We start from the raw sequence: 18,248 nt of genomic DNA on the forward strand, positions 1-18,248 counted from the left end.
AATATATTTTTGGCTCATCACACTGTGTTCATATGATAACATGTGGATAAGAATAATTGAATTGTATTTTATTTTGAAAATATGATCACCTCATATACCAGTTCGGTGCCACATATTGTCTATACTATTGTATAGTGTGTATGTCTATAATGTTGGATAAAAACCTCTTTGAAAAAGCCCATTGTCATGTTACATTTGCCAAAAACACAATTATAGTGTAAAGTACAACCTGTTATTGTATATTTTTACAATGTAAACTATGTTATTTGTCATATGTGTTGGTTTTATCAGTTGAGGGACAGTCAGGCTTTTCGCGCTCAGTGTGAATAAGGCCTAGGTACTTTCTTCATTACCAATAATCTCCTCAAGATGGCGCTATCGTTTAAAGCCAGTCCAGTTGACACCAATCAGCTCACCAATTACATCATTATCGATTTTAATTTGATCGATCCATCATTTATTATCAGTCTCTGTCTTATACATTTATACACATTTTATTGTATTGTTCAACCACAGGTGACATAAAAGCTAAGGTTTAAGAAAATATAGATACAATTGAATTCCTAAATGCACAACATTTTCTTTATGTCTATCAAGTATTTGTTTAGCTTTTTACTTTATTATAGAGTTAAAAAAATAACATGAAATATATATACGACGAATACATTAATAAAAATGAGTAAAAATATAAAATTTTCATGAAGGTGAATCACAACCTAGTATTTTCATAAAGGTTTTACAGTCTAAAATAAAAAATCTCATTTGTATTTGTCCTAAATCCCAAATAATCTTCCTAAAATGTGAAAAATATATAAATTCATATAAAAAAAACCCACAAACTTTACACAGACAAAATCATCCATCCACATAATACATTAGAATAAATAACGAAAGAGCACATTTAAGAAGTGTATCATTAATCCTGTTTTTAATTAGTAAAGTTGTTGAATGATGAAGTTTGATAAACCGTGAACCTGTAAAGCCGGAAGTTGTGTTTCCTCCACAGGAAGTTGTCACCAGTGTTTTGTTGCTAGTGGGGACTGTTGTGTTGTGAAAATGGCGACGCCTCGTCGCTCCTCTCAGCAGCAGCAACAGCCGACCTCGCTGCTGTCCTCCCCGCCCCGCGGCTCCTCTGTCCCGGGCACCCCACCTGGCTCTCCGCCGGCACTCGTCGACGATGCCGCCCCGCTTCCTCCGCGGGACAGCTTGATGGAGAGCCCGCCTGACGGTGAGGCAGCCCCGGCCTCTCCCACCACCACCACCACCACCACCAACAACAACAGCGCCTCTCCATCTCTGGCCCTCGCCGCCAGCAGCAGCTCCGCCAGCGGCAGCAGCAGCAGCAGCGCTAGCTCCCCGACCTCCACCGAGGGTAGCGGGAGCAGCCCGGGCTCTACGCCCGAGTCGGGCAGCGGTAACCCGGGCAGCAGCAGCAGCAGCAGCAGCGGTAGCAGCGGTAGTGGTGGGGCTAACGGTGCCTTCAGGGAGCTGTTTGAAGCCTGTCGGAACGGGGATGTCTCCCGGGTGAAGAAACTCGTGGATGTGTTGAATGTGAACGCTAAAGACATGGCGGGACGGAAATCCACTCCTCTGCATTTCGCAGCAGGTAATGATGACACACACAAAAAAATCAAACTTTCAAATAAATAAAATGTCAATTTGCAGCTGGGTGATGCGTTCAGGGGCATGAGTGAACAGAAAGAAGCTAACAAACACCGCAGCCACTCACTAGTGTTATTAGTTATGATATGAGTTTGTCAGGATGACACTGAATCATTACATTAGTGAAGCAGGGCACAAATAAAATAACTTGTTCTGCCTGTCGTTAAGGGAACCTCTCAATAATAAAGTTCTGAAGAACACACACATGCACAACACAAGTTGAGTCACTGGTGCTCTGGACAATGTGATGGAAAGAAGATTTGCATTTCTTTTGTGTTTGGAAATTAGATTACAATTTGTGCAACTTAAAATGCCAACACATTTAAAACAGACAGGGGCAGTTTAAGTTTGTTTTCATCCTCACTATCTCTTGTGCAAACAGCATGGTAAAAGATGTGCGTTTCAAAATAAGATAGGGCCCAATGACTTTTCTAAATGCACCTTTATTCTGACAAGGTCTAAAATCAGACACATGTAATGAATTTATGAAATCTTGGATATCTTTGCAAAAAAGGTCGGTATTATGAGTTTGTATCAAGTCATGCCTGCAAAAAAACAACTCAGACGTATTTGTGAATGTGACGGATCAAATGTCATATTTAAACATTGGCTTTGGTGTAACACGAGCCGGCACACCTATTAAAATGGAGGGCATTTAATTTTTGCCGCATGCAAAATCCAAAGCAGATTTGAATCAAGGAAGGAAAACAGCCATGGATATGAAAAGAGCAGTTGACCTCATCTTTTCCAGACTGTTTTTTATTCTGTCAACAGCGAAGACAAAAAGATGAAAAACAGTCTCAGCTGCTTCGATCCTCAGCAGCTTGAACAGAACAGATTTTTCCATAACAATGCAGTAAATAAAAACTTATTTTGAATGTTATTTTATCTCCTGCTCTCTTCCTTGTGTGTCAGGTTTTGGGCGGAAGGACGTGGTGGACCACTTACTTCAAACAGGCGCTAACGTGCACACTCGGGATGACGGCGGTCTGATTCCGCTTCACAACGCCTGCTCCTTTGGTCACTCTGAGGTGAGACTAAACACGGGAACATTTCAGGCAGACTTTTTCTTTTTTGTGTTGTTTCTATCATTTGTATTAGTTTCCGGATGGATTATATTGTGCCACAGCTTTTCCACTGTGCGGTTGTGATTATGTCAAAGCCAGAGGGAAAGCAATATATTATACAGCCTGTGTAAACATACAAATGTGCTGGTGTCAACTCTCTGCCCACCCCAAACAACAAAGAGCACATTTATCCTCAGAGATCACAATGACAAAACCTGAAAATTCATTTTCTGGTCATCTCCTCGTTACTGATGATGTTCTGGATTATCCGTGACAGATGTGCTGAAGCTTTTTTTCGTTTTTCATCCTCCTGACCATTAACCACAGCGATCGGTTGAGTGTTTACCGTTTCAGTTGCGTTAAAGGCTTTTAGAGGCTTTGTGGGAGAGCACTTTGCAACGTCGTCACAGAAGTGCTGTGCTAATGCTGCTGTACGAGCACAGGGATGATTAGCATTGTGATGAGAGTAAAAGCACTGCGTCCTAATTGAAACTGTTCAAAGTAGTTGTTTGGGTGGCAGGCAGGGTAAAGTCAGGCTTCGAGCTTCGGCCTGTGGAAAGTTCCTGCTGACAAAGCAACGCTTAAGATCTAAAAAGTTAGGAATCATTTGTTGCCTGGAGTAAATCTTGTTCATGAGTTAGGGTGAGATGTTGTCAAGCGCTTTGGTTTGGTATCGGTTCAGTGCTCCTCTGTCGTGCTGCTTTGAATTGAATTTGAATTTATTTTAATCATTTATTTCCCCCATTTTCTTCTTGGCTAGTAAAATTGCTATACAGGTGAAAATAAAAATAATAGTTTGTGCAGAATAAAAAGTAAGTGTGACTGTTCTGTGTTTGTTCTTTTCAGGTGGTGTCCTTGTTGCTGTGTCAGGGCGCTGATCCCAACTCTCGAGACAACTGGAACTACACGCCGCTACATGAAGCCGCCATCAAAGGCAAGATAGACGTCTGTATAGGTAAGCATTCAAAAACACGCATGACAAATATTGTGGACCAAGTAAACGTGTGTATTGTATGTTTTAAATATCTTTTCCTTGCACATGGTTTGTTTGTAAATGTTTGTTAGTCTTTTGTCCTGGTAAGAATGAATCAAGAAGAGAGCACAAACAGAAGTCCTGTTGGTGCAATAATTGGTTATTGGTTCCTCCTTGAAATCGCTAAATATGTATTTATTTTCTGCAGCTTTAATACGCTGGCAGATTTTTAGATATTAAATTCGAGTTTGTATTTGTGCCTTTGTTTTAATTGCCTCTACCCCCACCACTCCTCCAAAGTCGCATCCCAGAGATCTGTATAATCACAAAGTAATTTTAGAAACAATAATAAACCACCAACTATGCTATTATTTACCATTAAGCATGATGCAGCAAATAACGTATACTTTGCAATCACTGTGTTAGTGCTTATTCTTCGGCTCACACAGGGGACAGAAGAGCATTGATTTGTTTGTCCCACAATATATGAGCAGCCACCAACGTAGTTTTAATTTAAAAAGTAAAACAAACACCACAGGCTCGGTTCAGAAAGAGCAGCAGCAGTTAATCTTAAAAACATGAACTGAGGAACGTGGGGAAACAGTGTCACTGATCCCTGAAGTAGACAAGATGCACCTCAGCATGAAAACCTGAAAGTCTGAGTGTTGTAATCTTTATGATCATAATGAAAAAGCTTTGCTCAGTATGAGTTACAATAAAAATAGTAACGATAGGCTGCGATGATAGTGTCACTGTGTTCTAAGAGCTCACAGCCAAAGAGGGAGGGAAAGTTACAACAGTGATTTTATCTCTGATAATCAATTTGCACAAATGTTATCTTGCTGTCAAAGCTGAGAGCAGTGATTGATTTGTCAATATATACAAATATATATATATATGAATTCAGTATAAATGATGATCCTTATTTATGTCACAGCTGCATTCATATTGTTTGATTGTTTCATGCCACCACAGACACTAAACTAATTTGATCATGTTTTCATGAAGCACCTCTTTTTTGAGGTTATTTTCATGAATGTTACTTGCACACAAATGTAATGAAGCCAACAGCCGTAAGACTCGTTCATTTAAGAGCCGTTCATCAGCCTGTGATAAGCTTTGGTGAATCTGACTTTGAACCCCCGTACGTACGAACCTCCCAGAAAAAGGTGACATAGGATAAGAAAGATTGGTCCAGAGCAGTGAGCACGACTGAGCGCTGTCATCCCACTTCCACTTTCACAAAAAATAATGTTTAATAACATTTTGTGATGCATGAAGATGATAAATACGTTTTATTCTTGCGGTTCAAAAGGTAAATATTTTCAGGTCACATTTCCAATTTGTGTGATAATTTGAAAAGCTGACACCTTCACTGCTCCCTTCTTTCGCTGCCCCCTGGCACAAAGAGAAACTGCAATACACATTTCCACTTATCATTCTCCACTTATCTTTTGTCTGCAGCAATAAGGGTACTGCAATTCTCTGCATTATTATAAGAATACTGAAGAATCATAATACAGATTATCAAGTTTTATGTGTGTGCAAGTTTAATTTTCATAGTATCCTGAGATGATCTGAAACCAGCAGCTGCTTGGGATGTAGGGAAAGTCTGAAAACATACGGTAAACTGTGGGGATTGATCCACGATTATGTTGCTTCAATATGTTCTGCATGCGTAATGAAATATGACTTAAAAATACTGTTCTTAGTTTAGGGTTCATGTTTTTTAATATCTATTTTGATCAATTCTGCATGAATCAAAAGCACAGTTCATTTAGATTTAACAAGGGAATTGACATAATGATTTCCTTTGAGTACTCAGCTGTGCAAACCCAGTTTTTAAAGAGCTGCCAGACGAGTCCAGTGCCTGAACAGTTTGTTTAAGGTGAAATCACTCAGACACCATCAAAGCAGACTATGATGCTTTTTCAGTTTCTCTTTCCTCCGTGTGTTAAGTAAGTTTTCTATATGTAAAAGTTCTGCAAAGTTAAAAAGCTCAAAATCTTTGGTTAAGGGAGAAAACTCTAAACGTAGCCAAGATGTCATGTGACATCACGATACCAAACAATTGGATAAAGCACACTTAGAGACTATCTGGCTCGCTAGGTAAAGCGCGAGCGGAGGGTGACCCTTCCTACAGACCCTGTGAGCGGTTGACCAATCAACAGACTCACATCAGAACCGACTGGGCTTTGTTTTTAGATTCAGACAGGCTGAAAAGAGGAGCTGCCTGCAGCAATGGACAGTATGAGGAAAGTTGTGATTCTTTCTGAACAGAGCCTTTAAAACTTTTCAATAAAAACCCAAGTTAAATTATGAATATTGCATAAAAACCTAAACGTTTAATCACAGGCTATGTTTGTTTTGTTTGGCATGAACCAGAACAGAAAAACTGACCTAAATTCCTGTAGTCTCAAGCAAACCAATGCGTGTCAACAAAAATCACATGACCCCCCCAATGGCTTGTTTATTGGATGGAGGTTTGGGGGGTTGTCGTCCTGCCAGGTTTTGAGATTTGTCGGCTAAATCAGCTCTGATTTGTCTGTAACTGCAGCTCAGTGTGATGGACGCTCTTGAGTGAAAATTACTTGACCTGCATCTCTCCAAGCTCAAGGTCCAAAGAAAAACTAATCAACAAAGTTGGGAAAAGAAGATCATGGAAATCTTGTGGCAGCCATTTCTATCGGCCCTGAGTTTGACATTTTAACTGTGTCCTCAGTTCTCCCCAGTTTAATTTTGCTGGTCATCATTAAGACGACAACCCACTAAGACTTGACACTTTTCAGACATTTTTTAGTCACAGACATCGGAACCATTGATTAGGAGGAGCCAGGTTTTGTTCATTAGTCAACTGCTCTATGACCCTCAACGGATAACCAATATAGCTAATGAATAGATGGATCTGTTCTATGAAATGTCAGGAAGAATCGGAATCAAAGATTTCTACCATGTTTCCTAGCTTCTTGTGTTGAGAAGCAGAAAGCAGGATCTGTCCTGCAGGAAATGGCTTTTTTATGTTAGCACCGGTCATGAATAAATTATAGTTTGAGCACCGTAGAGAATATAAAAAAACCTGCTTTACATTGTTAGTTGTGGGTGTTTCATGCAAACAGGTTTTCCCCTATTTAGCTCGAACACACACAGATGAGACGGCTGAAATAAACCTGGTCATTTACTGTGATGTCATGGACAATGAAGATAGTTTAAAATATAACTGTTGCAAATCTGACATTGTCCTGGAAACTAATCCTCTCAAAAAGGGGATTTAGTTTAATCAGATGAGACGGGTATAAGGCGGGACGATGTGGCCAAAAAAGGGATGGTTTTTACATCAGTCTATATCAATGATTATTACGATAAATGTCAAATTATTATTTCCTCCCACTTTAAAGGTTAAGAAACCAGAAAGTTAAATAATAATTCAGAGAAGAACCCGTTTTGGTGCTGATCTAGGATTTCTTCTCATCATATTTCTTTAACATTGCAGGAAGGATGTTTTTTAGACTTATTCACAGATGTCCCAGCAAATAATTAATGGATCTTGATGAAATTATTATTAAGGGGACTGCTGTGCTGTAATGAGCTCTAGTGCCATTATTGCTTTTTAGTGAGCTTTTGTTAAATGGATTTTGCTGAAAATTACAACTACAATGGCTGCACTAAATTGCAGACATAGATATGAGTTCCCAAAACACGTCTGATGTTTATTATCAAGATCCATGAATTATCTTGCAAAGTTAAAGAAAGTGGAAAAAAAAACCTCGGCCAGAACAGGGCCAAAATGTAATGGTTCCTTTCTTGGTCCATTTCCCATCCTTCTATCAGGTTTCATGAAAATGTGTAGAATAGTTTTTGCATAATCCTGCTGAAAAAACAAACAAACAAATAAATGGATTATTGGAATTGTTACTGTCGTATCAACAAAACAATATAGACGAGTCTTTTCCTGAAATCACAAAATTATAAGTTATTATGGCAAATTAATCAGAAACAGCTCAGACTGGGCTGAAAGATATGTGAACTTTTTTGAGTTTGCTGCAGATTTTCTCTCTGTAGGCTTATCTCATATTCTCTCACCTCTGGGTATCATAACACGTAGATGTGTGTTGCTCGATTTATGTGTAAGGGATTGGTGCAGCGCTCAATCATATTTTTGTTGAGTGGGTGATGAACGTGTGCGTCAGTGTTGGCACAGGTGCTCACACGTGCTTGTATGCACATGCACGCCTGGTTATCGCCCCTGCTGTGTCTCAGCAGGGTGGGTTTGAAGCAGACAGGAGTCAAAGGGCATGCGCACCGGGACCGGCTCGGCTGTCACTATAGCGTGAAGTGAGGCAGAGAGGAAGGCAGGCGGAGCAGTGACATTAGTGCCCTGGAAAGAGCTAATTTACAGAAAAAACTGAGCACAGGCAGAGTTTGTAATTCAGCTCATACCTGTTTGGTAGTCACATGAGGCTCCTTTCCTCTCCTCTCCTCTCCTCCCGGCTCTCTCTCTGCCTCTCTCTTGTTTTGCTCTCCCTCCCCTCTTTTAGCCCTCCGCTTCTCCCATCCTCTCTGACTCTCACTCACCCAATCCCAACCCTCTCCCATCCTCTTTGACTCTCACCCACCCCTTCCCAACCTTCTCCTCTCCTCTCCTCACTCATCTTGCTCTCCGCTGCATCGCTCAGTCAGTCGGAGAGGCGAGAGTCTCTCCGCTCGCACTGCCTACCCGTCTCGTTGCCGCTACCACCACAGCTGCTTCCGCTGCTCCCTGGATTAGCTGTAGCCCCTCGTCTCTCCTTTCCTCACTCCCTTTTATTTATTTCCTCGACTTAACCACAGCCGTCCTTCCATCATCCATGGAAGTGGGTTGTGTTTTTTAGCCTGTCGCGTAGCCCTTTTGTTAGGTCCTCTTGTTTCTCTGGCGCTGTGGTTTGGCGTAGCGTTTTTGCTTCTCTTGTTGTGACATGTCTGTTTACATCAGCAGCATGGCTCGCAGGGCAGGGGCAGCCAGGGGCAGCCAAGGGAGCAGCGCTAGCAACAGAGGAGGAGCAGCTGGAGGAGGAGAGAAATGTGAAGCAGGACTTGCAGAGGGGCAGCCAGGAGAGCCAGGGGATAGAACAAGAGGAGGAGGAACAGGGGGGATAGCAGGAGACGAGCGAGGGGGACAAAAGGTTCCAGGAAGAGCAGTTTATGGAGCAGGATGTGGTTCAGTGGCGGCAGCAGCAGGAGCAGCAGGAGCAGCAGGAGGAGGAGGAGGTGCTGGAGGTGGAGGAGGACTGGGAGGAGGTGTGTGTCGGGGAGTTTGTATGTCAGTTCAGGAGCTCAGCTACTGTCTGTGTCTGCCCTGTTGTTGTACAGTGTTACTGCAGCACGGAGCTGATCCCAACATCCGCAACACCGACGGCAAGTCCGCCCTGGACCTGTCTGAACCTTCTGCCAAGGCCGTGCTCACAGGTCAGTTTCCTGCCTCCGTATCTGTCCGTCTCAGGCTGCACGCACGCTTCACATGTCAGTGTGTCTTTGTGTTTTACTATCTGTGGACTGAATGCTTGTGTTTGTTTACGTCTCTGTTCTCAGTTTATAGTTTGCTCCTCTCTCCTTCTTCTTTTTACACTTCTGTCTGAAATGCTCACATTTCGTCCACAACTCTCAAGCCCCCATTGGTTCCTTCACTGTGTGAAAGGCTGCAGGCGCTATCACCTTGTTGCTGTCTGTCTATCACCCTGTTATGTTGCAGGGCAGCGCTGCTCACCACGCTCGTTATTCTCCTCCTGTCCTGAACACACTCTGGTCACTACATCACATTTTCTTTGTTCTGATTTCTTTTCTGCTTTTTCCCGTTGCCTCCTTTTCTGGCTGAGGCTGAACTCATTGATCAGCTACTCAATAAACAACCTCCCTCTGTTGGATTTTTCCTTCCTTCCTTCCTTCCTTCCTTCCCTTTTTACCTCCTTCCTTCACTCAAGTAATAACCCTAAACAATGAAACATAAGACATTTGCTGAGCAGTGTTTATTGTACTTCAGCACAATCTAATAATTCCAGAAGTCTGCTTGTCTGTGGCTTGCATACCTCCAGAACCGTGTATTGTTTTAAGGCTCAAAGAAATGCAGTATTGAATGTGGTGCAATATTAATAATATTTGAATAAACAGGCGACCAGCGCTCAGTAGCAGCTGGGATCCTCAGCGTAAGTGACGTTGTCAATCAGGACAACATCGTGTTCACGACAACTGCTTCTCCCGTTGGGGTAGAGCTTCATCGAGCTTAAAGCTGCACCCAGCATTACCACAGGACAAGCAAACCTTTTCAAACAGGCAGGTTTAGAGTAAGACTGTGGCCTCATCTATCATTGTCGACGTCGTCCCTCTTGGGTTATCGGATGTAGGATTTTAAAGGCCAGAACGTGTCCTTGTTGACTTTAGTCACTGAACTCTAAATTCATTAGAAGCTTCAATCAATTTATTTCTCAGTATTTTCACTGAAATACTCGGCTTCCATTTTCAAGAGTTTCCTCTCTAACAAACAGAAGGACACAAGCTGTGTCAGAGCTCTAGTGGTCAATATAGGATGCTCAAAGTGTGTAGTCAAACTTTCATTAATTTACTGATTCTTTTAATGTTACAGGCTGTTACAGGCAGCATGGATTCATTACACCTGCTCGTTGGCAGAGGAACAATTTGGTCTGCTTGTGTTTGCCTTTAAATGAGGAGCTAATTAAAAGGATTTCCTTTAACATTCTTTTTTTTTACTTAGAAACCCTTTTTTTCGGTGTGATTGTGATATATGTTGTACATATGTCAGCACTCTTGTAAACTTCACACCATTGATAAACGTCTCTCACTGTCTCTCTCCCTCAGTATCGATGTTGGCTCTAAATCAGATTTGCCAGCACCACTTCTGTGTTTACACTGCATTACATCATCACTTCTTTTTGTTTGGCCTCCGTAGTGAACGAGATGAACCTCGAGATACCACAGCGAGGAGCTGTGTCAAAACACCAGGGGGGAATTTTATTGCAGCCGCCCCATGAAAAATGATTGTCATCGGCAGCAGGAATTGAAATGAGGGCTGTTCGGGGCCAGGATTATGGAACACTGCCGCATGTGTTGCAGTTAGCCCCTTCACCTCCGTCCCTGTATCAGACACGTCGCATGTTTTACAGTGTAGTTGTCATGGTAGTGCGGCTTACGAGCAGTAAAAACTAAAAGATTTAGTAGAGGAGCACTTTAATTGCCCTCGGTTTATATGTGGTAGAAAATCAAACACGGCACACTTAATCAAACGTGTGTGTATAGTATGTAATGACTCAGTGCGGCTAATAGTTTAACTGATGAGATGACTCATTAAATCATATCAGTACCAGGACACCTAAATGAAATGTACAAAAAGCCCATTAGAAGGTTAAAAGAAAAAAGAAAAATACAAAGTGTGCATGTGAGGCAACACTTGGTTCCAGTGGGAGCAGATGAGTATGTTTTAACATTTTAATGAAAAGGACAACACTGATTAATTTCCAGCTAAATGTTCTCTCCCTGTTTTCAGCATCAGCTCTTTCACACATGCACCCACTGATGCATCCAGGTGAAAATCAGCGGTTATCGGGGAAACTAGTTCTACCATAACACCGACTCCCTGACTCCCCCTCCATCGCTGGTCTCTTTCTCCTGCAGTGGTCGTTCGGCGCTCTTTGGTTGAGAAATTCATCTAGCTAGACACATGAATTATGCCTTTAACTGCCAGCACTAATTACCTAAACTATCATCCTGTCACATTGTCACTCACCCAGTGCCTCTCTGGAGTGATTATACTGGTGTAAAGACAGTTGCAGGTGATGCAGTTCATGCAGTGATCACTTTTATTACTGCGTATATGAGGCTTTTGTATAGCAGTAACAGAATTTGAGCGATTTTCATTGCAGGATAAACCCCTCCAGATGTAATTACACGTGTGCGTTTCTGTACATGTGCCTTTATCTCACATGAGTTAATCCTTTTCCTCCCTGCTCAATATGTTCTGTGTCTACGATTTAGAGGTTCTGCTCTTTTCCTCATTTCTGCCGCATGCCAGCACAGCTTTCAGCTTCAGTCTGTGGTGATGGAAGTTTATATTGACCCATAAATTAGCTCTACTGCTCTGCCACATCCAGAAAACTGCTCCCAGAAACGACTCTGTTCCCCTGTTAGCCGGGGATGTGACAGGGAAAGGCAGAGGATTTCTTTCTTTCTTTTTTTTTTTTTTTAAAACCCTTTAAACTCCTGTCACACTGATTTAATGTATAATTATAGGTTTGTTTTAGCGTTTTGTTAAGCTATTCATCGTGTAGTTTGTTGTCCTGATTATAATGAACATAAACGTAAGAACACGGCAGAGTGGAGTTGATTGTCTTTAATGGTCTTTGTTCAGTTTCTCCCTAGATATGCCTCTTTACAAACACAACCATGAAATCCTGTAGATTGTTGCTGTACTCTGTTGCAAACGCAATACACAACTAATCAAACCACACCAGGGGGCAGACTCACATGCACAAATTCATTACCTGCATTGTGGATTGCAAGGAAAAAAGCCCTTGCAGAATGTTTTATCAAGTTAATTTGCAGAAGTGCAGTGAGTAAGGATAGATGCTGTACGTTTATAAATAGTGTCATTGGCTGGGTGTGTTATCAGACACATTATGCTTTTGCATTGGACGAGATAAATCTATTACAGCCCATCCAAATTAGCATAGCGCTATCAGTCACACAACAAATAAGCAATTAAGTGTGATAAAAATATAAATTCTTCAAAGCTAAAAGTACAAGAAGCCACTTTCTCTATTGGGCCTTGGAAGTTAATTGTATTGTTCCTTATCAAGTTACAGAGGAGGGCATGAGCAGATTAGCTGTGAGATTATCCTATCTCTACATGGTCAGTGGCTCCAGGGGCTGAATTTGAACGTCCTGCATTGCACAGCCGGTATGTTTTGACCTGATTTATATTCCTGCGTCAACTGTTGAGGAATGCTAAACAAATTTGCATTTGCGATCAAGCACTTTCAGCACAACCTCGAGGTACTGCTCTCCATCACCAACTGAATGAGAATATAAATTTAGCTTTGCCTATAAAATAAGTTATGCACTGTGCGCTCATTTACAGGTAGTGTTTTGACGGACACAGAAGTCACAGTGCACAGTGGCCTTAAAGTGCGACAATATAGTTCCTGCTGCAATAATGACATTAATTGCGGGAAATGACACTTTCCTTAGTTTGGACTTTTACATTTGAAAAAGGAAGTAGGAGCTTGTCAGGATCTGAAAATGTTCAGATTATTCAGAAGCTGATGCTATGATGTAGCATGTCGATAGAAAATGCTGTTTTAATTCTTGTGGGTTTGAAACTTTGTCATCGCTATGGATTTTGTGGACATTTTCCTGGGGCTGGCAGGAGTTTTGGAGGTTTGGTAAAATGTTTGGAGCAACTTACTTCGACATTTTTGTTGTCAGCTACAGACCCTCCTGAAAATATAGGAAACTTTCTGGACTTTTGTTCACAAATATCCAAGAAACAGATATTCTCACTGAACTTGTTTAAGGTCCAAATCCCCAGTCATGAATGCAGTTAGCCAAGTCAAGGTTTTTTTTCCAAAGCTCCTGTGCCAACGTGTGAAGGTTATCATAAACCTAAAGTATCCCTTTAGCGGACTGCATATAGGTAATTGAGAGAATCATGCAGTAAAGAGCTAACGTAAAAAAACGATTTTCTGTACATCTGTCTTTGCCGTCATCGCTGAGTGATCTCTCTCTGTCTGGAAACCAGTGATTAGGACTCTTTCATCAAGTTGTGTAAGTCCTTGACGACAATTTCTCTTTTTCCCTCATCTCTCCATTGCCCACCCCTTTTCACTCATCAATTACGCCGTTGTTTAATGAGCTTGCAAGTACATCACATACTCGATTCACTCCTCATCCTTACCTCAGCCTCGGTGTCACTTTCTTTTCCTTTGACTCGTCATCTGTACTCTTTTGTCCTCTTGCCCCCTGCTGTCTCTCATCCATTTCAAGCTCTAACAATCAGACTTGGCATCTTTCACCCTATGACATTTGTCATCTATTCTCTTTCTCCTCACTTGAAATGTCTCACTCTGCCTCAGCCTCTTTAAATCTCGGTCCGCAGCATAATTCTATTCGTACATTGGTCTCTGGTGCATCGCAGACCTCATATAATCCTGAAAAATTGTACTTAACCCCCTTTTAGTTTAATCGGGTGAAGGTTGGCAGTCATCGCTGATGAAATATATCAACTAATCATCATTTCTGTCCAATAAGCTTCATTTAAATAGACTTTCTAATAAGCTTTTTTTAACGTCTCTGTTGGAGGTAATTTATGTGGATCTATTTAATTGTCTTTGGTTTTAAGCTGTAATTGGTGATATTTATTTGCATATTTGGTCTTAAACTTAAACAGTTTTGTTTGTTTTATGTCAAGTAATCTTTATTAATACATTTTTATATAAACAATTGAAAAATACCTGTAGAAGAAGGAACTGTTTTATACTCTGCACATTGTTACTTCAACCTCTGGCTCGACGACAGAGTGACTGACAGGTGTGTGGGTTTGGACTCGGAGCCATTGAGGGGGAGGAGGGCGTGACTAGCTAACAGTGCACTTACCCCGCAAAGGCGGAAGGAAGCATATTGTGTTGAGACTGAAAGTGCTGTACAAAGTATTGAGAACTTTTATTATAAGGGAGCATGACAAATGGAGGCTAATGAGCAGTAATGTTACGTTGTTTTGCTACAAAAGTGGATGAAAGCCAGGAGGGTCACGACACCAGCGCATCTGAGAAATGGTGCATGGCAGTGTTTTATGTTCTTCACTCCAGACGGCAAAGTTACAGACATAGATAAGGCTGTTTGTCGAGGTACCATGCAACAGCCATACCCTTCAAAGAGTTTGAATATCTTTGAAGGAATTGGATGTCATGTCAAAGTCATTCGAACTTGATTCTTGGGAAAAGTATACAAGCCTTAGTTCGACCAACGGTTGAAAATCCAAAGTTACTCAATTTACACTGAGACTAACTGAGAAGCAGCAGTGAGCAAATGTTTGGTGTTTTTGCTTGATATCTTGTCACAGCAAATAAATTGTTAATCCTGTCACAACAGATTTGAACCCTGAATGCACTAATGAAGCAGTGACTTGTGAACAGTTTTCCTGCAAATTTCATCCTAATTTTTGAAAACAAGCCGGCTGAATTTTCTCTGCTGCTTTGTTTGAAGTGAGGTAGGTGACAAAGGTTTGGAAAACCACTTCAGCAGAGTGCGGGCGTTGCATTATGCAGGTGGTATTATGCAGAATATAAGATGATAATTAAAGCCTTATACCAGTGGTAGATTGTTCTGACCATTATCTTACCCTGGATTTTTGTTGTTTGTCTTCAGTGCACATTGCATAAATTTACTTGCAGTAAACCTACTTGAGTTACGGAAGTCTGAAATGTCTCTCTGAGTGCCAATAGCTTGGGGACAGTAGTAAAGAGGGAAGGAAAATAATTATTATTCATTCCTGTATGTATTATTGCTGCATAATAAAAAAGAGAGTAACACTGGGGGGAATATATAGAGACAGAAGAGAAGCAGGAGCACAGAGAGTAAGGAGAGAGTCTATTAGCTGCTATTAATTACCTCTGATTGGTATTCACAGACTAGCTGCTTCTGAGCTTCAGAGAGATCAATTCTCTACTCTGGACTGTAGTCAACACACACATTCACTAGCTTATTACTTTGGCCTCTTGTTTAAACTCGTACTCACACAAATTCTGCCTCACTGGCCTACGAAGACCTACTTTTTCTAGGGAGTGTTCACTTTTCTTCCAGCATACTTAGTCTGTGTCATATTTGATACCAACATGACCCCACTGCAGCACTGAAGTGCCACAAGCAGAGTTAGATTAGGACGACATGTCTTGTTGTTTGTGAAAACGAATTGTCAGCTTGCTGTTTGCTTTAGGCTAAGTGTCCTCCAGACGGAGGTTTAGCCAATTTGGCTTCGAGTATGGGATTTCTCTGCAAGTTGCCCGTATCATTGAAAAGCATTGTCGCCCCTTTGCTATGAAGCTGTTGGATCACCTTTTGATTGTACTTCCCCTTTCTTCATCTTGGATAACTCAGCATTATGAAACAGCATATATATTTATTGTAGGAGTTTTCTTTTGTACGTATGTATACGAGTTGACACTGACTTGTTGTCATTCATGCTACTGCTGCTCTTTCAAATAACTTATTGTCACTCCAGTGTAGTCCCTTGTGCAGTAGATATCTCAAGATCTTTGCTCTAGATTGTTATTGACAAAACCAGACTTCACTTTTCTGTGACCGTAGGCATTATGTGTTTGGATTGCCTGTCCATCAGTCCATCCTGTTTTTGTTAAAAAGTGATGTCTCAGGAAGCTTTCACTTCAGGATGAACTGATTAGATTTCAGTGGTCAAAGATCAGGTCACTGTCAACTCATTCTTCACATTCAGATGTGAATGTGATATATCAGGGATGCCTGGGGGGAATAGCAATAGATCTACAATGAACTGATTGGAATATGCTAGTCAAAGGTAAATGTCAAGGTCACTGTGACCTTTTTGCCATAACCTAAGAATCTTTGTTCTAATTATGACAAAATTTAACACAAATTTTAGTAAGATAAAGTAATGAGATGGCAACATTTTATGTGCAAAACGTCGAAGGTCAACTTCATTCTGACATAATGTTCAGCAATAACACTTTTCTGGCTGTTGTTCAATACCGTAACTCAGGGACAGAAGGGGAGATTGTGACCATATTTCCTGCACTTGGACTGTCGGTGACGGCGGTAACTCGGGTCGCTGTATAAATTGATCTGATCTGAGGGGATAGAAATAAAATAAGGCCACCTCCACTGCCACTGTTATGATGGCTTTTGATCCTTCTTTCTCATTTTATTCTTTTTGATGGAAAGGCATCCACAGACTGGGGGTCCGACAGTCCAAGGCAATATATGTGTAACCTTTTTACCAGACTCTTGCTGATAGACAGATGAGTAAAGGTCCAGGTTTCCGATGACCACCCAAACAATAGACCATCGGATTTATGATACAGATTAGTGGACTGATTCTGCAGACATTTATTGAGTGTGCTCAAATCCATAGAAATAACATAGAATAGATGAATAACATTTCAATGTGGCAAAGGTATATCATTTGATAAATGTGTTTATACAAACTCATGTTTCCATTAGGTTTTCATGATGAATCCTATTACTTTTACTAAAGCAACAGCCCAGTTGCCCCTCAAAAATCAATTCTCTCATCTTATGAATTCCTCAAAGTACATCTGAACATTTATCTCAGCATTGGATGCTAATCAATTTCCTGAGTAAAGAAAGCATTCGTCTTAACATAATGACCTGAGCGGACAACCTTTGGCCACAAAGATGGATTAATAAAGATTCTAAAGACTGGAGTTTATTGTCGTGGATCGATTTTCAGATGGCAGGCCCCTGGGCACAGACAGGTAAAAGCCTCCCCACCCTTTCTACATGGAAACCAAACAGCCTGACTGAAAGAGACACAAAACAAACCTTGCCAAGTTGTTTGCAGCTGTTCTATGTCACTCTATGGTCATTTTGTGTCAAGAGGTGATTATAATTTTTCTGTCATTGCACAAACTTTTGGCTTTGTTTTGTTGCTTTGTGTCTCTTTGTAGCCATCTCTTCTATATTTGTTGTTGCTTTGTGTCTTTGTGTTGTCCTATTGCATCCATTTCTAGTCTTTTACATCATTCTGTTGTCATCTTGTGCCCCCCCCCCATGATCATTTTGAATTTTATTTTGTGTCACTCTTTACGGATATTTGGCAGTTTTTTCATTTGACTTTTGAACAAGAAAGCCCCCCAACTGTTTGACTGCTACACCAATGACAATATATTTTCCCTGTGTGGTGCAAGTCTTCAGCTGCACGTCCAGTTGTATATTTGATCTCCATCATCTACAGTCAAAGAAAACTTTAGTTAGAAGTGAAGATGTCTTTGTGAGAGCTGTCCCTTGTCAGCTTGTCACATCAGCTTTTCATCCTCAGGACTGAGTTAGTGACGGCAGTAATAGGCTGTCATCACTAAAGAAACTGTGGCAGCAAGGATATGCTGAAATAAGAGGGACAAGGAAAAAATAATTCATTAAGAATAAAATGGCTTTCCGTCATTTTCACATGGTATCCCTGTCATCTTGTCATAGCTGGAACTGGTACTAATCAGAATTCTTTGCTGCCACACAGGTTTTCATCCTTCACAATCAACAAGGGCTTGTGTCCATCCTCCGCTAAATTTTAGCAGTTTTTAACAGAAGGTTTTGGAGGCATTTTTCCCTATCCTTGCTTTTGCTGTTTCACTAGTAAAATAAACTGTTTGTACTTGAGGTATACTTTTTTACAGAAATTGCATGTGCATGAGTGTTTCCATTAAAAGAAGTGTTCCTGTCATGCTGGGTGTTGAAGACCTGCTCTCAGCAAACACTTCCTCTCTACTGTAAATAAAGAGAAAAAATAAATTGCTGCT

At 41.0% G+C, this 18,248-nt stretch overlaps 1 protein-coding gene across 2 annotated transcripts in view; it reads left to right on the forward strand.

Moving 5' to 3' along the window:
- Positions 1-1,025: 1,025 nt before the first annotated feature.
- LOC109626342 (poly [ADP-ribose] polymerase tankyrase-1-like) overlaps positions 1,026-18,248 on the forward strand; it is a 62,216-nt gene continuing 44,993 nt past the window's right edge. The window contains exons 1-4 of one of the 2 annotated variants that reach the window (XM_020082209.2): positions 1,026-1,606; positions 2,578-2,693; positions 3,576-3,684; positions 9,049-9,144. In XM_020082209.2, coding sequence (XP_019937768.2) covers positions 1,057-1,606; positions 2,578-2,693; positions 3,576-3,684; positions 9,049-9,144 — 871 coding nt within the window. In that variant the 5' untranslated portion in view covers positions 1,026-1,056. The remainder of the gene's footprint in view (positions 1,607-2,577; positions 2,694-3,575; positions 3,685-9,048; positions 9,145-18,248) is intronic. The other variant, XM_020082210.2, reaches the window with a different exon arrangement.

The sequence above is a fragment of the Paralichthys olivaceus genome, chromosome 18, assembly GCF_024713975.1.
Source record: "Paralichthys olivaceus isolate ysfri-2021 chromosome 18, ASM2471397v2, whole genome shotgun sequence".
In the NCBI taxonomy this organism is placed as follows: domain Eukaryota; kingdom Metazoa; phylum Chordata; class Actinopteri; order Pleuronectiformes; family Paralichthyidae; genus Paralichthys; species Paralichthys olivaceus.